At 44.0% G+C, this 24,335-nt stretch overlaps 2 protein-coding genes across 2 annotated transcripts in view; one reads left to right on the forward strand and one right to left on the reverse strand.

Moving 5' to 3' along the window:
• Positions 1 to 2,147: 2,147 nt before the first annotated feature.
• Positions 2,148 to 9,390, reverse strand: CFAP97D2 (CFAP97 domain containing 2). Its single transcript, XM_075739374.1, has 3 exons — positions 9,284 to 9,390; positions 4,716 to 4,796; positions 2,148 to 2,270 (listed from the first exon to the last, which is right to left on the reverse strand). Exons 1-3 carry the CDS (start codon positions 9,383 to 9,385, stop codon positions 2,148 to 2,150), a joined length of 306 nt encoding a protein of 101 aa, XP_075595489.1. The 5' UTR covers positions 9,386 to 9,390.
• A 14,469-nt stretch (positions 9,391 to 23,859) lies between these two features.
• The window catches only part of RASA3 (RAS p21 protein activator 3), a 143,711-nt gene continuing 143,235 nt past the window's right edge, over positions 23,860 to 24,335 (forward strand). Inside the window, exon 1 of the mRNA XM_075739171.1 lies at positions 23,860 to 24,152. Within this exon, the coding sequence (XP_075595286.1) occupies positions 24,098 to 24,152 (55 nt within the window). The 5' untranslated portion in view covers positions 23,860 to 24,097. The remainder of the gene's footprint in view (positions 24,153 to 24,335) is intronic.

The following is a 24,335-nucleotide window of genomic DNA, read 5'->3' on the forward strand; positions in this document are numbered from 1 at the left end:
TGCAGCTAATCCCCGGCACAAAAGCACAGCGAAATGCACTCTATGGGCAGTTCCAATCTAGAAATAACTGGGAAGGAAAGAACAGAAGCTCAGGGCCACCTTTCGGCTCTGTGATTTACACCGCCCACGAGGATATCTTGCAACATTGGCCATGTATTTTTCAGCTCGTTGCCAATCCTCATGCCATCGCTGAACTTGATACTGAGGCTGGGACTTTGTAATTCTATCCAGAATGGTGTGATTCTCCTGGTTCACTCTCCACAGCTCCTGCTTTCGTTTTTCTCCATTTAAACTAGAGAAGAAAACCATATAAGCAGAATGAAACTTCTTCATGCTTGTTCCTGTTCCCATGCCTGGGAACCCAGAATGTGAAATATCTGTCAGTCTTGTGTCAGGGGAAATTTGCCTAAGGTTTCATACCTCTCCTACAGGGACTTGCTCCTCCTTGATCTGCATTAACCAGCCCTTGCAACCCAATCCTTTTGTCCTTCTTAAGAGGACTGTCTTTGTTCAGTATCTTCCAAACGCAGCCCTGCCTATATGCAAGTTTTGGTACATTTTACAAAATGTTAGTTTTATCTTGGATTAATGCCAACCCTCCAGTCTTGGCATTGCTGTAGCGCAGTACTGTAGGTGAGGGCATGGCTGATGTCTGAGATGCTTAACAATCAATTTCAGTTACTTTGGTTTATATGTTTATTTTGTGTACAAAACTGATGAACCAGTTGGGTGGCATGAAGATAACAGACATAAGTGTACTGCCTCAAATGCCTTGGAAACTTTCTGTCATTTCTTAGACTGTAATTTCCCCAGCAGCTGGGCTAATCTCGTAGCAGTCTCCCACCACCAAAAAAGGAAGGACTTGCTCTTTTCCTTTCCCTGCTCATCTCTCCACTGCTCCCAGCTGTGTGGTCTTCTCCACCCCTTGCATCAGCCCTGGAATTCATCACTTTGCAGAAAGTGGCAGAAAAACTATCTAGGTTTGTTTGTTTTTGCTGGGTTACTTTGCTGCTGTTGTCTCAAGTTTAATTAGCTAATGGGGAGGTTTGATGAAAACCAGAGCTGATCCAAAGAAAACAACAAGAGTTTGCCACTTGAATCAGGAAGGGAGAGAGAGAATGAAAAGTGGGAGGATGCTCTGCTCCTTCCATATCTTGTGGAATCATATGGTCAGCAGTGGAGTTAACTGATGCTTGTTGATGCCTGCACTGATCTGGGTATTATTCGCTAGTGACAAGCCGTAAGTGCCATGAAGTGGATTTGCATGATGTGGACACAATCAACGCTGTTTCGGATAATTTGTGTCTTCCCAAGGAACTGTGCAAATATCAGGACATTCGTGACAGTGACGTGTAGTGAGTTTTACCTGGGTCACTTGCACCTGAGCTGCATTTTGTTGTCTGGAGACACTTTAGGGCCTGATAAGCAGTCAGTCTGCCATGAAGTAGTCTGTCTGTAAATGAATCACAGGAGGTAACAACTGCCACCTGAGTTATACAAACCATTCTCTTCACTTCAGAAGCCTGTCCCTGATGTTGACTGGTTTGTTGTGCCCTATTTGGGCTGTGAATTTCCTCTTGAATTAAAAATATGTGATTCTCTCTAGTGATAAATCCTCAAGGCATATTTTGCTTGGTCTCCTTTGAGCAGTGAATTATATTTTCACTTCTGCCTGCTTCCTGCTCCAATTTTCTTTTTCATTTTAATTCTATTTTTTCCTCTAGTTTTATTTCATCTCTAAGCTTTGGATCTCCCTCTTTCCGGTGGTGTCTGTAGGAACAACTGGCAAAGTCAGCAGCAATGACTCACTTAGCAGGAACAGCAGCTTTGCTGAGACATAATAGGTTTGCTTCATTTATTTCCTTAAAGTAGGGCAATGTTCTCCCTCTCTCTTTTTTTTTAATTTCATTCCCTCAGTTATTAAACTGAAAAACTAGTTTAAAGCCATCTTCTCCTCAACAGAGGGTAGGAGGAAAATGACCCAGCATTGGATTTCATGTGACAGGGCAAGCAAATGGCTTTCTGAGGTGTTGATTATACCTTAGGCTGCCTTTTAAAATACATGTCCTCACAGAGCAGTTTATCCTTAGCTATGTTTGTCACTGGGAAGGTAACTTGATAACTACATAGAAATAGTGCTGCTGATGTTACCTTTTGGCCTTATAGTCATTTTTGTTGTCGATTTGTCCTTTTGTTCTCATGATGCAGGACATCTTCTCAAGCAGCAAACAGTTGTCTCTTTCGATGACGGAAAGTCGGTCTTCCTCCAACTTTGTGTACAGAAGGGATAAAGAAATGCTTTTGTTTTTACAAGGCCAGAGCAAGCAGCAGTGATATATCATGGATACCTAACAGGGTGTTCACAATTGTTGTCCCCTTCTCTACACAGAGTGTGACAGACACTGATCAGGTAAAGCTCTGTGCTAGTGTTGAGAGAAGCCTTCGTTTCACCATTTTCATGGTGATGCAGTGAGAGAAAACCCTTGGCAATGCTGTGGGTTTGACCCTGAAACACTTTCCTGCAACCACAGCAGTGGCCTGCGTGATTAGCAAATGCATTTCATCAGTGTGAGCAGAATTTCTATAAATATTTGTCAATTTATTTTCCAGGATCATCATTATCTTTTGTGTCTCTAGCAGCCTTCATAGATTTCTCATCAAAATCTAGGATTGTTGTGATGGACACATGATGGGACTCATCCAGGCTCCTCTGAAGCCAATGTTAGTCTTTCTGTTGTTGTCGGTGGGCTTTGGATCAAATGGTAATTTTTCCATTGACTGCAGTGAGATTTGGATTAGGTCCAGTTGCAGGCCATTTTTGTCCTGGAGGGGTTGCAGGCTAGTGTAAGAAGAGAAGCAACAACTGGGTGTAACATACAAATGGAAAGAGATGTATGAGGCAGTATAAGCTAGTTCTGTTCATCGTTAGCATGATTTTAAGCCTCTTGAAATTTGATTTTAAAATGGAAGATATTAATGCTCTCAATCTCTGAAGTTAACTGTGTCAAAAGTGGGATGAAAATCGAAGGCATCCAGTGGAGAAGGGAGAGTCCCTTTGGATATCCTGGGGCATTGTCTGATTTGTAATAAATGCTACCATATTGTTTTTTCAAAGAACACCAATCCATGCTAAAGTGTGTTTGTGGGGATTGGGAAGGAATAGGGGAGAGGTGAAGAGAAAAACTTATTTTCAAGGTTATTGGAGACCCAAGAATGCCTTCTCCAGAGGGCTGAGTTGGAGGCAATCAGAGAGAGGCTAGATGGAGGAAAGCAGGGAAAGCGTTTCATAGGTGGACTTCAACATCTCGTTCTCAAAAGCCTCTCAGAACAGAATCACTGAAGTAATAGTCTTGTTTTGAGCATACTAATTCATTCTTCTCCGTTCCTCCCTTTTTTTTTCTTTCCATATTTGATTCTAGGCACTCCAAAGATATTGCATGTCCTGTATAAAACAAATACAAGCTGCTTATCCAGCTCTGAAAGTTTTGGGTGACTAATGTTAGAGTAGCAAGTTACTGCTCGGAATGTAGTGCATCTGCCTTGTTGCTGGGGTTTATAGCCAAAGTGGGTCAGATGCTGGTCACGCTGTAGTATAAAGTACCTAAAATGGTTGCATTAAGTAATCCCATCAGGCTCTGAATAACCCTGAGGAGAATGATTGTAAAGAAGAACCACTGACTAGAAGATTGCAACATTAGAGTTTTGTGCGTTTTTTCTTTCTTTCTGCAGCAGTTTGGAAAGGAGGAGAATGAGAGACTGGGACCACAGTCTCACTCCCAGGTATCAGGACGTGTAGTTCAAGGGAACATGCCTAGGAATAGTGGGTTCCTGCTGCTAGGGGTTTTTTTGTTAACCTCTGTGTGTGTGGGTTATGTGATGTTTCATTTTCAAAGGAACTTTAGCAGTGTTATTTTTACAGTAATAGGAAAAAATTAACAACAGCAATTGAATTCACATCCTAATATAGCATATGATTTTATGCATGGAGGAGAAATGAATTGTTTTGCTAGTGAAATGATTTTAAGGTGCCTGGGGATTATTGTGTCACACAGTGAGATGATAAACAATTTTAAGGAAATTAATTCTGAAGTCCTTACATGGGCTATGCTCCCATTGCCTGAGGGGCACTGTGTTGGAAATTAAGTCTTTGACAGGGTTTAGCTGCACGTATTTTCTACTGTGCTCACATTTGGGTTTTTTTAATTGTTGTTGTTTCCTTTTAGTGAGCAGAGTTAATTAGGTAACAATTTATTTTCCACTCTCATCTTTTAATAAAAATTTCTCTCTTGGGAGCAGTAAGATTTTGAAGGATAACTGCCAGTCAAGGCTACCCATTGTTATTTCTTGTGCTTTGAATATGTTAACATCCTATTATTCAGTTCATTGCTCTGTGTCTATCTTGATTGTGCTATTCTTGTTATTTGCAATGTTTTTTTCATGGTTGTGCAGAAGTACCTTGTAGGAGGCTATTTGAACAGTTTAGCACTTTTTTAATCTGAAGCGCTCTGATTTCATCAATAAACATAAAGGTAAGTTATTTAATGCTGCTGGGAGTGGGCTGTTCATGGATCCTGATAGTCCTGTTGCAACAATCAGTGCACGGAGGAAAAAATAAAGGCCCTGAAATTGTGACCATCTGGTAGTCTCTTTGTTTTCTTTGAGAGGAGACGTGAAAATAAGCATGCTAGTGCTCAGTGAAATAGCTGATACTATACCTTCAGCTTCCCTAACTTCCGATGAAGGTGGCTGTATATTGGAGGGGCACTTGTGTCCACTAATGGTTTTGCTGCCTGGATCTGCAACAGAACTTAAATGTTTATCCATTTTTGTTGGAAATACCCTTGCATATCATTACGGGAAATCTTTTAATTCTCATGTTCTGTTTTGTTAGCCAGCAGTAACACTATTAAACGTATGATTCATTATATCAGCAAAGCCAGACTTGCCCAGAAGAAGAGTAGTGGGAAATGAAAATGTTAAAGGCAGTTGTTCTAAAGCCTGCTGGAGATGCAAACTGCTCTTTATGTTGGAGAAATGTAAAAGTACATACAGTCTGTTACAGTGGTGTTGATGTTATGATACAGGAAAGACTGTCTAAGAGAAGGCAGGCAGTTTTTATTAGGCATCCAGCAGAAATAAAAAGGCTAGTGTGAGAAAGCCCTAGGTACTTCCAAGCTGTGTCAGGTCTTCCAAAGGGATGCACATTTAGGATGCTGCCAGAAAGAGGTAAGCAATACTGGAAAAGGACTTATGTTGAAAGTATTCCCAGGCCTCTTCTTATTAGCACTTTAGAATGATCATCAAAAGCAAATTGTGGATCTCATTATTCTAATGGAGTTGGTAGTTGAGTGGCACAATAATATTTATCTCCATCCTGACCTAAATAGCCATGCAACATATGAGGAAGAATAACCTGTGAGCTGTCTTGGACTGAATACATCACGTGGAAGAACAACTGGTAACGGGGAGAGGAGTGAGACAGGATTTAGAGGGGAGACCAGTCTCTCTCAGACTGGGGTCCTGCAGGGAGTGAGACTGGATCAGTTAAAACAACGATACCATGACTTGACATGGATTTGACAGATGGACCTTTTGGTGGTTTTGGAATTGGCTGGACAGCCGCACTCAAAGAGTTGTGGTCAACGGCTCGATGTCCAAGTGGAGATCAGTGACGAGTGGCGTTCCTCAGGGGTCGGTACTGGGACTGGCACTGTTCAACATCTTTGTCAGTGACATGGACAGTGGGATCGAGTGCACCCTCAGCAAGTTTGCTGACGACACCAAGCTGTGTGGTGTGGTCGACACGCTGGAGGGAAGGGATGCCATCCAGAGGGACCTTGACAGGTTGGAGAGGTGGGCCCATGCATGAAGTTCAACAAGGCCAAGTGCAAGGTCCTGCACGTGGGTCGGCGCAATCCCAAGCACGACTATAGGCTGGGCAAGGAATGGATTGAAAGCAGCCCCGAGGAGAAGGACTTGGGGGTATTGATTGATGAGAAGCTCAACATGAGCCGGCAGTGTGCGCTTGCAGCCCAGAAAGCCAACCGTGTCCTGGGCTGCATCAAAAGAAGTGTGACCAGCAGGTCGAGGGAGGTGATCCTGCCCCTCTACTCTGCTCTTGTGAGACCCCACCTGGAGTACTGCGTCCAGCTCTGGGGGCCCCATACAGGAGAGACATGGAGCTGTTGGAGGGAGTCCAGAGGAGGGCCACAAAGCTGATCAGAGGCCTGGAGCACCTCTGCTATGAAGACAGGCTGAGAGAGTTGGGGTTGTTCAGCCTGGAGAAAAGAAAGCTCTGGGGAGATCTAATTGTGGCTTACCAGTACCTGAAGGGGCCTACAGGAAAGCTGGAGAGGGACTGTTTATGAGGGAGTGTAGTGACAGGACAAGGGGTAATGGCCTTAAGCTGAAGGAGGGTAGACTTAGATTAGATGTTAGGAAGAAATTCTTTACTGTTAGAGTGGTGAGGTAGTGGAACAGGTTGCCCAGAGAGGTTGTGGATGCCCCCTCCCTGGAAGTGTTTAAGACCAGGTTGGATGGGGCTTTGGGCAACCTGGTCTAGTGGAGGGTGTCCCTGCCCATGGCAGGGGGGTTGGAACTAGACGATCTTTGAGGTCCCTTCCAACCCAAACCATTCTGTGATTCTGTGATTTTTGTCATGAAATACATGTGATAAACATTGTCCCTCTGTCATACCTCATACCTGAACTGTTCCATCTCAGGCAGGCTAAGGCTATTTGGAACCATTTTTCAGTGATACAGAAAGAAGAGAGAAATATTTGCTAATTAAAACAAAGAGGCTGCCAAGTAAGAGCAGCAGGCACAGCACCAATGCAAACCGCTCACAGCAGGACATGACCAAAGCACTGCCTGACTGCAGCAAAACTTTTCCACATCTCTTTCTGTAACAGCTTTGTGATGAGCTGAGGACCAGGCAGACCTGTCATACATGCTACCTGATTAGGTTCCTCGCCTTTATAACAGGGCAAATAATTTACAGCATTGACTGGGACAATGTTTAGCATTTTCTAGCTTTGTCTGAAATTCACTTGAACTGCTCGGCTTCTTGTGAAAACATTCAGGTGCTTTTTTGTGGCAGTCACCTCTGAGGAGGTGGGAACCCCGAAGGGGCTGACTGGTCTCAATTCCAGCTGATTTCAGGGGGAGATGAGCACGCTCATCTTAGTCCTTTCTAGATCCCATCATGTTAAGTAGTTGATTTTTACCGGATAGGAGAACTAAATTTTGTAAATCTCTGAGGGTTTTGGTGGTTTTGGCTTCTGTGCCTGCTGTCTCCTCTGCTTCTTCAGGTGCTTTAAATTATCATGCTATTAAGTTATTTAAAAAATAACTTTAAGAAGACATGCAATTTGTAAAAGAAGGTTGTTATTGTATCAGTCAGTAGAAATCACTGGTGTGAGGAATAAAATGTGGTATTTATGCAAACTCTGATTTTAATTTATAGATCTGCGAACTTTTTCAAACTCGAACAACAAAATGTGGGTTTAGAAAAAAAACATTTCTTCTGTGGAATTCATTTTCCAGAAAGTGTTATGATTAATTTGTCTTCTGTCATTATATGTGCAACTATAAAAGGTAAAACCTGGTGTCTTTTAAGCCCACCCTAATCTCTGTTGTGGCACTTTCCACATATGGCCATGGTGGTTTTGGAGCTATTTAATATTTAATTCTATGCAGAATTGTGCAGAGAGGAGATGTAACTCTAGTTTTTTTCGCATGTTCCTTCCTTCCATTGAGAAAATAAATAAATTATTCAGACTGGAAGTATTTGCTCTTATGTACATAAAAACACACCGGTACCTTTGCATCTTGCAGAAAATTATAACTTATCCCTAACCATTGCTGTCTTTTTAGTGGTCATCTCCAAGAAGTGTATCTTTTTTGGGTTTTTTGCGTGTTACCTTTTTTCTTCCTTGCTCCCTATTTCCCCCCTTTCTCTCTCACTCTGTTTTATGGTGGTTTTTCCTTTTTTGTTGTTTTTTGTGTGAGCTCCTTCAATGCAAAGCCTTCAATCACCAAGCAGGGGCGCCTTCATTTTCTCAAAGCGATCCCTGTCTCTCTTGGCAGAGCAAAAGCCTGTGCCATTCAGGACAAGCTGCCGAATTGCCCTGCTGCCTTCAGTTACCCCAGCGCGCAGGTACCGCTGCTCTGGTAGCTGCCGTTCGCTGCAGCGAGCCAGAGTTCATGCCAGCAGAAGGCACGGTGAAATTTCCGGGCAACTACTGTGGGAATTTAGGAGCGCACCAGCGTGACAACACCGGGGCGCTTGAAAAGGCTGCTCTTTGGCTGCTGGAGACCTTGCTAGTCACTACTTGAGCCAGGTGTGAACCCTTTAATAAGCAACAAAATTCTGTACGTTCTAAGCTGTCCTTTTCCCAACATGATAGTTATTCTTCCTTTTTGCTTGCACTCAAAAATTAACACTCACATTTAATCCAAGAGCAGTTAAGTCGTGGGAAATGTTTTGTTCTCTATAAATATATTTCTTCGCTATATATCATGATGATATCTAACCTCTGTTCTTGGCCTCTGAATGCCTTAGCGCATATATGAAGTGCTCTGTACACTGAACAAAGGAGAGTTCTGTATGCATAGTGGATGCTGAGAGTATTTCAGCTACACTAATATCAGTTCTCTGCTTTAAAAGAGCCACTGTTTAAATAGGCATGCTTGTATACAACAGTAAGCCTCTTGAGGTTAATTCACACAGAAGGAAATTTATTTATTTATTTCAATACTGTCAATTTGGTTAGAAAACTATGTCAAATTCAATTCTCTACCTCATCTCTAATTTTTTTCCACCTGCAAGTTAAATTATGGGAACAATGGAAGGAAGGAAGGAAGGAAGATATTTTTATACAGTTAATGAAACAGACCCAGTCTGGAAATAAAGAAGAACTATTTCTTCATATTAAAGCTAATTATGTTGTGATACAATCTTCCTAAGATAGCAATACAGTTGAATCATCACTGATGGTATTCACTACTTACAGATTTTCAACAGGGAGCAGCATTACTGACTTGGAGCAAATGACTGACCAAATCTTTTCACTTCTAAATTTGGTGAACATCATTATGATAACTCTAAATGGACACAAAAGCTATGCTTGTATTTGCTGGATATTCTTACAACATGTCTCTTGTACCTTATTGCTAATCAGTAGCTTTCATAACAGTATTGAGTAGAGAGATGCTGTAGCCTTTTTGGGTAAACTTGTTCTTTCATGAAGGCCTCTGCTCTTTATCGAACAGTTGTACCTACCCTTTTCTTGTGTTCTTCGTACTTCGCTTTGTCCCATTTTAGCTGAAGATATTTGTTCCCACATGGTAAAATTGGCTGGTAGGCTTGATGCATCTTGCACATAATAAAGCATCACTGAATCCGGGCTTTAAAAAAAAAAAAGTAATACCAGTGTGAGCCTTTCCTAAAGCAAAGCCCTGGAGACTTGTGGTATGTTTGTAGCCGGTCACGTGGGGGTTGTCATGGCATTGCTGCTCAGAAAAAGAATGAATAGCTGGTGGTAGCACTTCAAACAATACATTTAACAAATAGCAAACACGAACTGAATGTTATAGCAAAGCATACCAAAGAGTATTTCATAAATATATAAAATAGATTACCAATTATCCTTCAGTAGCCTGACCTACCGCCCGCTGATGAAGGAAAGACAGTGGTGTAAGCTATTAATAATGCTTCACACGCTACCGTAAACATGCAAGGGACTGTATAATAGGCTATATTTGCTGAGTCTTGAACTGATTGGCATGCCTCAGTAACACTCTGAGCAAACCCACAGTGGGAGGTGTTATCTTTTGAACTGCAAAAACTTCTTTAAAACATTTTTTTCATTGATAAGTATGCACTTTTCAAAAGCCACAGCAAATGTGTTCATAGGGAAATAGTTCTGTTTTTTAATAGCCTTTTCACCTTTTTTTTTAATCTGCATGCCATCTGATTGCTAATGAGTTACAGAAAGCTCAAACAGACTTGCAAAAGCCAGTTATTTGCCAAGTTGACCACTGGTTCTCATGCAGGGCCACCTAGGCTTTCGTTCTTTGTAGGCTACGTTCAGCAGGGAGATGAACGGGCAAAGATGTTTTCTCAGGCCCACCCAAAAATGGAAACGGTGCTTCTACTCATTCAAGCTCAGCTTGGCCTCCTCCAAAGCCGGGCTTGAGCTGACACAGTTCATTTGACATTTCCGTCCTCATGGTGCAGAGGACTCTGAAGCTGGGTCCGGCAGGCTGCCGAAGGCCTTTGCTTTTGGCTTATGCATTTTCTCGATAAGGCCTGTATCTCCTAAGAAGACAACTTGAATTACATCTTGCAGCTGTCATGGGTCTTTTAAAACAGGTAGGATAATGCATATTATATAAAAGCATTGGGAAGTAAGGAGGGAACCTATGGCTGACGATACCAAAGTTCAGTAACCAGAGTGGGTCTGTACGAGGATGAACCAGGGATATTCCATTTTAGCACAAAGCTGTTCATGCAGGTTGTTCTTACGCAGCATCTCATGTGGGCGCAGGAGAATAGCAACACATCTATCACACAACTACCCAACACAGAACCAGGACCAGTGCTCTCTTGAATCTGTATCTTCAGTAACTTTTTCATTTCAGTAGCGAAGTAAGGTTGGATATAGGGTTTTGTGATTTTTATTATAGTTGGCATGAAATGGTGTTTAAACAACAGAAGCAGACATACAATTAAAACCTTGATACATACTAATTTTGAGCTGTAAAGAAAACACCCTTATTTTCAGACAAATGATGAAGAAATTGAAGAGTAGGTTTTTTCCAGCTGCTTAGGTTCTCATTATTTTCCTGTTAATGTAACAGGAAGATGTGGAGAATGTCAGTAAAAATAATAAAGAGTACAGAGTTGATATGCATTTCTTCAAAAATATATAAAATCTAACTAGGCACATAATACAATTATGTTTTGCTCTTGAACAAGTAGAAATGCTTAGGCCCTCATTTGCTGGGCCAGGTCTTGGCCTCAGTCTTTTAAGTGCTAGATGTGTAATGATCTGTTATGGACAGATCTGAAGGGCACCTGTATCAAAGTATTGATTTTAATGAAGCCCTTAAAATATAAGGAAAACGTAGCCTCTTACATTGATGGAACCATGGCTCACCAACAAATTGAACTCACTTGTAATAATTTCCCAGTTGCTTCTGAATTAAAGTTTGTGACAGAAGGGAAGTGGCTTTAAACTTCCTCTGTGGTTGCCTGTTCTCCTTCTACCCTCAAAAACTGTGGGTCATATATGCATTCATTCTACTGGGGTTTGGGTGGGGTTTTGGTGGTGGTGGGTTTTGTTTTGTTCTGGGGTGAGGAAGTCAAAGCTTAACAGTTTCAAAATTGACTGTCTTAATGTCGAACTACATAAGGTCCAGCAAGACCCTTCTGTCAGAAGATGGTGCTGGAAGACGGGAACAGCAGGTCCTACCTCTCTTTCTAATTTCACAGTCTAAACTTACAGCTACAACAGGGGATTACTTAGAGTAGCATTTCACTGCTTAGTAAAAGCAGACTTGTGAAATATCCTTAACAACCAGAAGACTAGACCTACTACTTCTACAAGATAAAGCAGATGATAGTTATGAAACATTTATTCTCTAGATTATACAATTTTATGAAGTGACACCCATGGCAATTTCCATGTTATGTGCAGAAAGACTTGCATATAATTTCTTGATAGCAAAAGGTATTTGCTGAAGAACAGATGAGAAATAAGTAGATAATGAATGTAAGAAGATTTTTGCAAAAAATGCTTTTTCCACTATATATCAAGACACATAAACATTCAGCTTTCACACAGAGAGAACTGTGTTTTCTGCAGCATAATCTCTTTTTGGTTTGGTCTGATTTTTGAGCAAACCTGTTCATATAATATATAGGGCTGTAAGCTCTGCGGGGTGGTATTGCTGCTAGGAATTTGAATCTTGAGTTACTTCCCCCTTGAACTATGTTGCAAGGTTAGTGAGTTGCTGCCCTTTCCTCTCCCACACTCTTTGCCAGAAGAAGAGCTTGGGCTGGCTCAGGAGCTGCCAGCTACAGCAGCTGCTTATGCTTATGGCCCAGTTATGGAATAAGTTAAGGAAGATGCTGCTTCTCCCACTGCACTCCCAATATAGACCATGTTTTTGGAGGTGCTGTTGCTCACTGTGACCAGAAGTGCCTTTTTTGCCATTTGCTTTTGCTATGAACTTTGTACATACAGTAAAAAAATGTAAGAGGCAGAGTATACATTTTCTAAAGCTTTAAAGGTTTTCTGTATGTGTGAAGAAGAAAATAAATCTTTTTTTTTTTCTTTTTTTTTTTTTTTCTCCTGACAGCTTTCCTGGTTCTTTTAAAGTCATGGCAATATCTCACCTTATTCTATGAAGTGTTTGACTGCCTTTGGGCACATGCATAGACTGAACTGCAGGACTGGAGTAATTTGTGGGTGTGCTTGAGGATCAGGCCCAGTCCCCTTTCATTCATTGCCCGTCCCTGGATGGGCATTTGGAGATGCTGAGAGAAGCTTTTTTTTTTTTTTTTTTTTTTTTTTGGTGTGTCAGTTTAGTATGTTATATGATAGGATCCAATACTGTGGCTTTGACCCAGCAAGCACACACGATTATCAGATAACTCACAAGTAAACCACGTGACTGAATAGCTGAAGAGTCCATCTGTAGTCAGGGGGATAAAAAAAAGCAACTGGAAAACCTGCTGGGGCGAGCGGCACCTGCTCTGTCTGTGCGTGCAGCACACCTAGCCGCTTCCAGCTCGGGGCTGCCTGCAGTCACGCAGAGCATGTCTCCGTGCATACGTGTGCAGCAGAGCAAACCCTTCCCAGTGTGGCACCAGCGCTCGCTGTGCGGAGTGGTGCAAAGGGAAGGGGACGTGAGGGCTACGGCTCCCACTGCAATACAAAAGCAGATTTACCAGATGCTTCCTTTAGACTTGACCCTTTCTGGAAGCTTTGAGCAGGGATTAATTTTTGGCTGGGAAAAAAAATGTTGTTTCCCACTTATTGTCTGAGAAATTGAGTGAAGGGAAAGGGGGTGGGAAGAGAGGAAGAGGAAGGGAAAAACTTTGCCGTAATTATATGGAGTTTTATTTATATAGACATATGTTTATATCTATATACACAATTTTACATCTTTTGGACAATGTTTGGTAAGATCCAGGATTTCCTTGATCTGCAGCTAAAATGTCATGTAGACTAGTGCTGATAACTAATTTTCCTCAGTGGTTTTAATGTGCGAGGTGGGCATGGAGGGAGAGGAGAGGACTGTCAGATGACTGAGCTTCTGCATGGAGGTCAGTTTGCTTGCTTCATGTTCTGAAGAAGGCTGGTCTCACGGCGTGGGTGCTATGGAGTACGCACATAGGCATGAGGCCAGAGCCCTGTCCCCCATCTTTGCCTGAGGAGGGGAGTGCTTTCTGGGTAAGGCCAGGAGGCCCTGCAGAAGGTAACTGGGAGCAGGGTGCTGCTGCTGAAAAGCTGGTCTGTAGCCAGAGGCTGGCATGTCCTGGGCCAGAGGGCTGGCTGAATTGGCTCCGCAGGAGCAGTAACCATCTGCATTCAGCCTTGTGCCCTGGCTGCAGTCTGCATAGGGAACGTAACCTTTTCCGGGATACAAATGTCACTGCAGCAATGAGATTTCTGGTGTGGGCAGGCTGGAAGCGTTGCTGATTCTTTGGCAGGTTTTTTTTAATTTGTGGGTCTCTTCTTTGCATCAAACCCTTGTCAGGCTTTACAAGAGCAAACCTCAACCTACTTCTCAGCACGAGGCATAGCTAAATTTGTGGCTGGAATGAGGGTAACTGGCCAGTGCAGGCAAGGCCCGCGTTGCTGGAAGAGAGGTGGTAGCCTCCTAATTGCAGCATAGAAGAGAAAACTCAGAGTGGCCTGAAGCATAGCGACCTCCTAAGAACAGCCAAAGCACTGTGAAGCGGCAAAGGCTTTCGGCTAAAAGGAAGAACCAACAGAAACATTGTTTTGTGTGTGTGTAGATGGGTGCGCGAGGGTGCACGCGTGTTAGGGGAATGGACAGTGGTTAGTATTCCCTGCGGGAATGCTGTACGCTGCCGTAGGGCGTATGTGCCCCTGCCCAGCGCTGCATTCCTCGGCAGGTCTGGCCCTTTTGCTCTGCAGGAGGCACATGAGAGCAATGCCAATGTTAATCCTTGCTAATGTGTTGCTCAGTGGTTTAGATTTGTTGTATTGCTTTCAGGGCTTATATTACCTTTTACTGCTATAAACATCTGATTGCTTTATAATGGCTAAAACAAGTTAGTGGAGAAAATGAGGAATTAGTTATAATTTTATTAGGCCCTTGCATGTGTGTGTGTTGGGTTTGCATGGCAAGGTTTTGGTAGCAGGGGAGCTACAGGGGTGGCTTCTGTGAGAAGCTGCTAGAAGCTTCCCCTGTGTCTGACAGAGCCAATGCCAGCCGGCTCCAAGACAGACCCACCGCTGGCCAAGGCCAAGCCCATCAGCGCCTCTGTGATAACATATTTAAGAAAGAGAAAAACAGTTAGAGCTTTTGCAGCCAGAGAGAGGAGTGAGAAGATGTAAGAACATATGCAGACACCCAGGTCAGTGCAGAAGGAGGGGCAGGAGGTGCTCCAGGCGCCGGAGCAGAGATCCCCCTGCAGCCCGTGGTGAAGACCATGGTGAGGCAGGCTGTCCCCCTGCAGCCCATGGAGGAAGGATGAGGGGGTGTAGAGATTCCACCTGCAGCCCATGGAGGACCCCACGCCGGAGCAGGTGGAGACACCTGAAGGAGGCTGTGGCCTGTGGGAAGCCCACGCTGGAGCAAGCTCCTGGCAGGACCTGTGGCCCCATGGATAGAGGAGCCCACACCAGAGCAGGTTTGCTGGCAGGACTTGTGACCCCGTGGGGGACCCACGCTGGAGCAGTCTGCTCCTGAAGGTCTGCACCCCGTGGGGGAGACCCACACTGGAGCAGTTGGTGAAGGACTGTAGCCCGTGGGAGAGACTCATGGGGACTCCATGCTGGAGCAGGGGAACGATGAGAGGAGTCCTCCCCCTGAGGATGAAGAAGTGGCAGAAACACCGCATGATGAACTGACCGTAACCCCCATTTCCCGTCCCCCTGTGCCGCTGAGGGGGGCGGAGGTTGAAGCCGGGAGTGAAGTTGAGCCCGGGAAGATGGGAGGGGTGGGGGGAGGTGTTTTAAGATTTGGTTTTATTTCTCATTCCTCTACTCTGTTTTGCTTAGGAATAAATTAGATGAATTCCCTCTCTAAGTTCGGTCTGTTTTGCTCGTGACGATAATTAATGAGTGATCTCTCCCTGTCCTTATCTCGACCCACAAGTTTTTTGTTGTACCTTTTCTCCCCTGTCTAGTGAAGGAGGGGACTGATAGAGCGGCTCTGGTGGGCACCTGGCCCTCTGCCAGGGTCAATCCATGTCAGTGTGTTCTCTTTTTCCTTCTCCACTCCATCCCACAGACGTGGATAACCTTCAAAAATCACTTATATCCCCATCTTCCTTTTTAATTCTCCTTCTTTGACCTCAGAAATAATTGAAAGGTACCCAGAGAAAGGAACTGTGTTTCCTTGAGTGCAAGCACTTGTTTAAACGTGAAGCCTGGGCTCTTCTTCTAAACCTGCTGGGCACACAGAAGTCAGCTGCTTAAGGGCCTGGGTATGATTTTTGGAAAAAACCCCAAAAAACAAATGGTCCGAAACTCTAATCTAGTTGTACCTGTCTCTCTCTCCCTACTGGCTTGGGAAGACCTGCCAACTGCAAAATTACACCAATACAATTAGTCCTGTCATCGGCTGGTCAGATGCAATAAGCCAGCACACTGACAAGTACTGCTAGTCTTACCTGTGCATCCTGCTACTATTCAGCCTGTTCCACACAAGCGAGAGAGGAAAGCGAGTCTTGCAGTACTGCCTTCAGATTTACCCTCTGGCTTACTTGGATTACTGACTCTAGTTTGCTGGCGCAGAGGCAGCAAGTTACAAGGTTCTGGCGGTCTGAGAAAGACCTCATCCAAACCCTCTCACTGCTTTTTTTTTTTTTTTTTGAGTGAGAGCAGATGTCTTGGACAGGCAGGTTTTGTTCTCCCTGAGGGTTTTATGGGCCACCATAAAACCAGAATGGTCAATCTCTTCAAATGAGGCTCAAAGACAATGCTAGACTATATTGGGTAGAGGAAGAAATCCTTTGCGAGGATAGCGCAGGGGGACCTGCAATTGTGCCATTTCCAGCAGAGTGGCAAGAGCGTGATGCCAGTTTGAGATGGGATTAGCTGGGTGCATTATTTTCAGATTATATATCTTGCCTTCTGGTCAGACACAGGCAGATAACATTATTCTCAATTGCAAATTAAATTGGTTTGTTTAAACAATGTCATGTTATGGCTTCTCTGAGGATGCACGTAAATACCCCCATTAAACTCTTCTACTGACTGCAGGAGGAATAAGCTCCTGAGTACAAGGAGCATATTTTGCTCCTTGACATTTGTTTTTGATGAGTGACCAGACCTTCCATCTGTGGAACTTAGTTGAGCTTTCACAGCTACTTCCAGCAGGTGGCAGATGATAATCATGCTAGTAACCAAATCTGGGTACAAATGATGTGTTTTCCAGACTATTTATTCAGATACTGACTTAAATATACACATTATATAGTGGCTATAAATGTGTTTCCAACAGCAATAAAATACGACTGCATAATTGGAGCCAATTAGTAGTTACCCATGATAATATGTAATTAAATACTTGGTATGATATTTTTTTAATTCAGCGTTGATTTTTTTTTTATTTCCCAGATCAGAGAAATTGCTTCTATTCCAAAAACCTCCAAATAACCATCTGGCTAATTGTGTTTCATGGTATAAGATTATCTTTGCTCATGTACTGTGACAGGAGAGAACTCCTTCATGCAGTCATGCCTGGATAATTAGCTGATGCTTTAAAGAATTACATGCTAAAAATATGGTGCCAAATTGCGCCACATTGCCTTTTTTAGGTAGCACCTCGCCAGCAGAGTTGCTTTGCCTGAGTGGTACTACTGACTGAGAGAGGTTGTTTTTTTTTTCCTGATTAGCAGTCCCTAACGAGGACCGAATTTTGCTCCTTTTGCTCTTGTTAGTAGTTACTCACACACATGAGTAATCCCAGTGGGTTCAATGAGAGCTATTCACCACACAGAGAGAGGGTGGCATTTGCAAGCTGACCCGCCAGCATTGGCTTCAATGGGATTTTTGAGCAAATGGAAGACCACAGGATCTGACCCATAGTAAATGCATGACTACATGGAAAAGTCTATTCAAGGTTTATAGCTGCGTGTGGGATAGCTGTATCACTCACAGTGCTGGTTGTGGATGAATTATGCAAAGCTTCTCAAAGTCAATGTAAACTTTATGGCATCTGTCATAAATCTTGCTTATAGTGCAAATCTGGGACATATCTGGAAGGCAGAGAAGTGTTTGTTTTATGGGTGGTTTTGGGTAGATGTTGGTAGTATAATCCCAGTGGCTTCCCTCTGGGGACTGTACAGCCCCCTGGGGTGGATATGAGGGAGAAGATGGGGTAAGAGCTCTCCTTTGCAGCCCCCTCAGAAGAGATACTGTTGGTGCTGCTAAACTGAGGGGGTTTGAAGCTTTGCCTTGGAGTTGGAGAGTAAGGATGGAGTCCTGTGTTGTCAAATTAATTCTCATAAAGAACAGAGAAGACTGCAAATGAGCTGATGGCATAAAAGCAATGAAGATACAAAAGCGATTATTATGGCTGCCAATACGCAATGACTTGTGAAATACGGGTGGTTTTATGCCTGCTTACATAACCACAGATTTATTGCAAACAGCAGTACTCAGTATTTTTAAAGAACGTAGAAAGTCCCATTGCTGCTCAGTTTTTCTTTCTCAAGATTATTTGCTGTTTTCACTTAGTTATAGCAGTTCCACAGAAGGCTAATGTGGGAGAGATGAGAATGGATGCATACTTATTAAATTGCAGTAAAATTCACCACATTTCATTCCTGTACATAATCACTGGGGTTTTTTCGCTGTAAGATCTTAATGCAGTTTTATTACATTATAATCTTTTATGGAAGGATAAAGGGATTTGTTCCTTAATAGGAAAGCAAAGTTTATAGGCTCAAGTAAAGCAGATATGACCCAGAACACAATGCTTCTACAAGTTTAATCAGAAGGTATTTCATGTTGGTAAACTTCATCGGAATCCTGAACGTTCTGTGCTTGCTGCTGAAATGACTTGGATTTTAACATAGTTACATTTTTAGGAGGGCATTAGACTGACAGGTTTTTAGAAGTGATGAACAACAATTAAACAAGCAAAGTGTTCTTTAAAAAAAAAAAAGATTAAAAAACCATACAACATGAAGATTAGTTGCATTGTCGCAGCTATTGTAACAACCAGTTCTCACTGGCCCCTTTTTCCTGTAATTAAAGCCATTTTTCTTTTCCCTCTTCTGGCCTCTTCCTGGCCCAGTGTTTCAGTGACAACCAGCAAAAATGTGAGATTTTTTGAAAAGGCAAGTAGTAAGAACAACAGGTAGACATGCGTTTCTTCCTATACTCAGGGGTCACAGTGGAGAGCTTTAAGTGTAGTAACTGCAGTGCAATCCCCAGTTTTCCTGCTTCTGATGCATAGATATATTGTTACCCAGTGTGTGAGTGCACCTTGCATGTATATACTAGTACACACACAGAGTTCAGTAACAGCCATCTCAGTGGTGTACACCCTTTTCCATGTTTCTCCTTCAATCAAACTTTGTCACTTCTGTATTTTTGTAAAACCTGTGCTTTCTTGCCACTGTTGCTGACATTTTGCTAATTAAAACCTTCTTCTTGTCATCATTCTCTTCCTTTCCTTCTTTCGTTTAGTGTAATGGTCAACGTGTTTCTCTGCCAGACTAACCATACGAGCAATTTCATTACTGTTCCTTCATTCTTCTGTAGCTACGTCAGATGCAAACTCTTAGCCTGTGGAGACACAGGTAATCACAGACTCATTCTTAATTTCCTACTTACACAGGTTCATTATATTTCTGCCATACTTCACTGTGCATGGAGACTGGGGTAAGGACTGCAGCCCTTTCCTGACCAGCTGGCTGGTTCTAGGACTTCAGGAGTAAAAAACCCTCCTACTTTTACTGCCTTACTTTGAAAGGTCTCACTGCGAGGGCTGGATGTACTACTCAGGCAGTAAGATTCAGAGGCACTGCTAAAGACATCTTTGCTTCCCCACTCGCTTTACCAGGGATATATGTTTATTGGATCACCCTAGTCAGAGTAGTCATACCATGCAGCATCTCTATATGGATACTAGCTGCCTTTAGGCCTGGCATAGATATTGTTAGTTAAAACTATCTATGTCTTCCTAAAATTCGATCACAACATCTTGCTCAGTCATCAGATCGTAGTCTTACTCTGTGTTACAGTGATATTTCCATACATTTGTCTTAAATATGTTGTTTCTTCACATAAATATAGGTAGCAGCTTTGTAGTACCCAGGGGATAGTAGGTTCATATTTTGTTAGTTTCTTGCATAATGCAAACGGAGATTAGAAAGCTTCTTATATTCTGTTTCCTCCCAAGAGAAAGCTATCATGTAGATCAAGAGAGGAAATGATTTCCTTGCTTGGCACAAATGAGTCACAGAAAATGACCTTCTTTGTAGTCTAATTTAGACCCAAGAATCCTCTGAAGAGCTGATAATATAAACCCATATGGCTTGGATGAAGAAAAGTTGGAAAAGATATTGTCATTAACAGACTCATCCACATCTTAAAAAGCAGCATTTCACTTTGCTTAGATTTTTTGATCAGGCTGCTAGCAGCTGCAAACCTCATGTTGCCTGCACATGTTATCTGTAATACACACATACACGTGATATGCTGCTGCTGAGGTTTCATTTCAACAATGGAGATATTGAAAAAGCAATGCACATTCTTGGGCTTTTTCTTATAATGCATTTAACATCTTTAAAAATACATATTCATGTGAGATTTGAAACATTGCTTTCATTTACATTGTTGGACTGTATGACATGTAGATTTGGAGACAGGTTTATTACAGAGAGAGCAAAAAGCTTTTAGCCTTATGTCAAGAAAACAAGAGACAACAGAAAATAAACTAGCATACTGATACACGAAAGCACTGTTGAAGAGCTTCAGGAGAAAAGGGCTGGTGGGAAACCAGAAGAGTAGCTGGACAGCACAGTGAGCCACAAGTAACAATTTATAGATTCTCATGTGAGGAAACTAGATTTATTTCATGGTGAAGAGTGTAAGAAGGGTGGTTTTTTGCCTTTTTTTTTTTTTTTGTCCTTGCTGTAAGTTGGGGTTTTTTTTTACTATTAGGGTGGGGTTTTTTCCTGTTTTGGTGTTTTGTTTTTGACGTTGGTCTGTTCTGATTGTTGCTAATTGATTCTGTAGGCACCTTGGTAGCTTCTTTCATGCTTAAGTGCAGAAGTTGGTGATAGTTGGCTAGGTTTTAAAGGAAAGGCTGGGTTTATGGTTGAATTTTGCCACAGCCTTCCTGACATATCCGTGCTATTGATAAAGCTAGGCCATCCTGAAAAACAGCCTGGCAGTGTAGCTGTAGGTAAGCACGCATTCCTAAAGCTGCCCAGCATACTGTGTGCTCCAGTCACACCTTTGGATTGGGATGCTTTTTGGTCAGGTTGCTTATGATCCTGGGCAAAGCATTTCAAAATGTCATGGCTTATAGGCCTCTTGTTTTTCATGATACACAAATGGGAGTCGTGACAGGCTGGTTTTTTTTTTTTTTTTAAACCCAACAAACATATACCACATACCCTCGTGAGCACCAGTGCTAGCACAGGGAGAGGTTGCAAGCAAAACCCAAAGGTTAGGATGTGGGGGACAACCATCATCTTAGATAACAGGGTGAATTTATGCTGGGTCAAATGAAATTAGATTTAAAAGTATTGGGCTCTGACTGCAAATTTGAGTGTGCAAAAAGGGGTGGGGAATTTATGTATAGCCTGGTTTTGTGAACATATAATAACTGGGTTATAGGTAGATATCTTGTTTTGTTTCCTGGACATAAAGGAGATGGAAGTGCCACAACTGTCTGAAAAGAACACAACTGAGAATTGGAAGCATAGTCTGTTGAGTATCTGCCGAGAGTAAGTCTTCCAGCAGCAAATGCTGAGAAGAGAATTGATAAATTGATTTTTTTTTTTAATGACTATTTTGGGATCAACTTTCTACAGATGAGAAAAGCTTCAGATGGGGAAATGAGGTCAGCTGAAGTCTTTATGTTCCAAAGGAACAGAAAAAAGAAGTAAAATATTTTCTCTGAGATGTCTATTGTATTTAGATCATGGAAGCAGGTTTCTCCCTGATGCTGTTGCGGAAGATTTATCTGTTCCCAGTATCAGCGTGTAAAAGAAGTTTCTTTGGTTACTGAATCACCACCACACATACAAAGATAACATGTTTTTAAAGAGATCTGTAAGCTCAATTTGTGAGCTCGTGTGGGGTCAGCTTATAGGGATCCTGACAATAGGATCCATTTTCCTTTGCTTACAGCTAAACTTTATCCACTTGCTTATAGCCGAAAGTCCTTGCTCCTGCATGTGTGCAGCATTGTGTGTAATAGTTTGTTCGCCGTTCTTCTTCAGTGAGATGACTCAGTGGGCCTGTATTTTGTGCAAGTATGTTTCAAGGTGTGTGCATGTGTAGTGAAGGAGCAAAACCTACAGCTGTTGTATATTCCTTTTTATCTGTGAGCATGCACAGAGTGTTAAAACAGACCTGTACAACATGCACACTCCAAAACTGTTTGTTTGTCACATCCAGCATCTGAGAGGCAACAACAGGTTCGCCAGCCTGAGTCAGTGTCCTCCTTAAAATGTGAGCTGACTGACCAGCATTCTTGTAGCTTCTGTTCGGGCTTTGCTTGTGTTGCCTCTTGTCCAGCTGGAAGGTGAGACAAAAATAGGGGAGTCAGAAGTATTGTGACAGCTGAAATTGTGGCTACGGTGAAGAAAATGCTAAAGGTTATCAGGACAGGGAGCACTGAAGATATCATGGGGGTGCAAAGGACCAGTGGGCAGAGGAGCTGAAGCATCACAGCGAGCTGGGAGCGTTGTGGAGAAGAGACGACACGTGGTAGGTGGAATGGGGATAATGCAATGAGGTTACAGAGGACACTGGGCATATTGCAGTGGGGAGGAGGGAATTACGGCATGGATGTTGGTAAATAGAAGCCTGTGCTTTAGAAAATCCCTTCAGAGTCTTGTGCTATAAAAGTATTTTTATCAAGTTACATATGTCGCTTGGCTATGCAGACAAGGAGAACAGTAAGTCAGGCAGCTCCTTAAGATAACTCACTGCTTCCTTTTTTGGCTGTGAGCTTGCCAGTTTCCTGCAGAGTTAGGCCCATGCCTCTGTTGGAAAACCCGGGTGCCCCAGACTTTCCTACAAGCTGACTTCCACTGCCATTCTACCTCCTTCCCAAGTTTTCATTTGCTGTTATATATTTCAATATCTCATATCTTTTTTTAAATAGAGGGAATTCCTTAAGTGTCATACCTGCATGGTCCAAGCAATGATGGACTGCCCAACTGCATACTTTTAGTTTGCCTGGACAACTTCTTGCCTACAGACTTCATACTGCATGGGACTGACTTAGGATTTGCCTTCTGATTTCATGCTATTTGGTTCTTTCAATATTAGCTTCTTGATATATGTATAGATTGTTCTTAGTCTGTTTGCCTTTCCCTCACTTCTGAAATTATAGCTAGAGTGGGAAAGCATTTGATGGTAAGGAGGGGCTTCTCTCTTTTTTTCTTTCTCTTTTTGGTGCAGGCTTGAGAAGGGGCATTTTGTTGTGCTTCTTGGACATGCTGGACTGTGCTGTGCCCAGGCTGTTTGGGGTAGGGATGTTCTGAGCCTCCTCAGTGAGGTTGTGATTGTCTGCACCAAAGGTAATTTCATTTTTCACTTTTTGAAGACCTCTACTGAACTTTGTGCTCTGCTTTTGCCCGACCTTTAGGGAAGGAGTATTTCAATTACTGACTTTACAAGACCTGAAGTTTGGCACTGAATACTGACACAGGTTCTGTTTCTTGCCGTTTAATGTACAATCATGCAAATCTGAAATCTGAATTCCCTGCTCTTCCCGTGCAATCAGGTAGAGCGAGCTTTGCCACGGATCAGATGGAGCCAGGAGACAGACTGGCCTGCTCCCAATGCCCAAACGGGTTTGCTTATTTAATACGGGCCTTCTTTTCGCCTCTAATGAATGGGTTTCAACCTGGGGGCATCGCCAGTGCCCTTTCTTTATGGCTCCGTGGGAAAGAGGACTTGAACATCCCTCCCTCCCTTTCACCATGACGCGCAGGCCCCGCGGTCGGGGCCAACGGCTGCTCCCCGACGGTTGGTCCGGGCCGGCATTGGAGACGGGCCATAGAGTTAGTCAGCCTTCCCCCTCCCCCCGCTGCCCCCTCGGGAGTCTCGGCGGGGTGGAGGGGGGGCTGCCGCGGACGAGAGGAACGGAGCCGCCCCTCCCACCCGCCGCCTCCCCGGCACGGCGCGGCAGGGCACGGCTGCGGGACGGGGGCGAGGGCGGCAGCGGCAGCCCCGCGGCGGCTGAGGGGGCGGCCGAGGCGCGGCGCGCGCGTTTCGCAGCTGGGCGACCTGCCGCCGCGCGCCGCGCTCCAGCTGTTGTAAAGCACTGCAACACCACCCCCCCCCCCAGCTCCTCCACCGGCACCCCGCTCCCCCTCCCGCCCCTGGCAGGCAGCAGCCCAATGAGCGCCGCGGCCGGCTGCCCCGCTGGCCAATGAGAGAGCGGCGGCGGGGCGGGAGCTGCCAGCCTGAGGGGCAGGAGGCGAGCGCTGAGCTCTGCTCCGCTTGGCTGTTCGCTCGCTCGCTCGCGGCAGCCCGGTCGCGGCGCGCTCCGAGCAGTCCGATCGCTCTCCTTCCCGTCGCGGCGGAGCAGCTCGCCTGCCTCCTCCTCCTGCCCGGCCCGACCCGTGCGTCTCCGCGGCGGCGGGGCTCCAGCACTGCTGAGCGCCAGGCGCGGCAGCGGCACCACCACCATGGCGGTGGAGGAAGAGGGGCTGCGGGTTTTCCAGAGCGTCAGGATTAAAATCGGTGAGGGCGCGGGGTAGGGGCGGCTGGCAGCGGGCGGGGAGACCCGGTGGAGCCGGCCGCGCTGGGCGCTGGGGAGCGCCGGTGCAGCGAGGCGCCCGGACGCTCATTTGCGCTCGCCTGAGCGCCGCGTCCCGACGGGGGAGCGGTTGGGGGCGGCGGTGGGGGATCGTGGCGGCGGCGGCG

Source organism: Balearica regulorum, chromosome 1 (assembly GCF_011004875.1).
Source record: "Balearica regulorum gibbericeps isolate bBalReg1 chromosome 1, bBalReg1.pri, whole genome shotgun sequence".
NCBI classification, from domain to species: Eukaryota; Metazoa; Chordata; class Aves; order Gruiformes; family Gruidae; genus Balearica; species Balearica regulorum.

Bases quoted from the DNA above. Each gene is read 5' to 3' on its own strand.
- CFAP97D2 (XM_075739374.1), bottom strand. From the start codon at position 9,385: ATGTGCAAGATGCATCAAGCCTACCAGCCAATTTTACCATGTGGGAAC. The intron at 4,797-9,283 runs GTAGGTACAACT...GTTCTGTTGCAG, and splicing joins ACGAAGAACACAAGAAAAGG to ATCCAGGCAGCAAAACCATT. The intron at 2,271-4,715 runs GTATAGTATCAG...CTGTACACAAAG, and splicing joins GGAAGTTAGGGAAGCTGAAG to TTGGAGGAAGACCGACTTTC.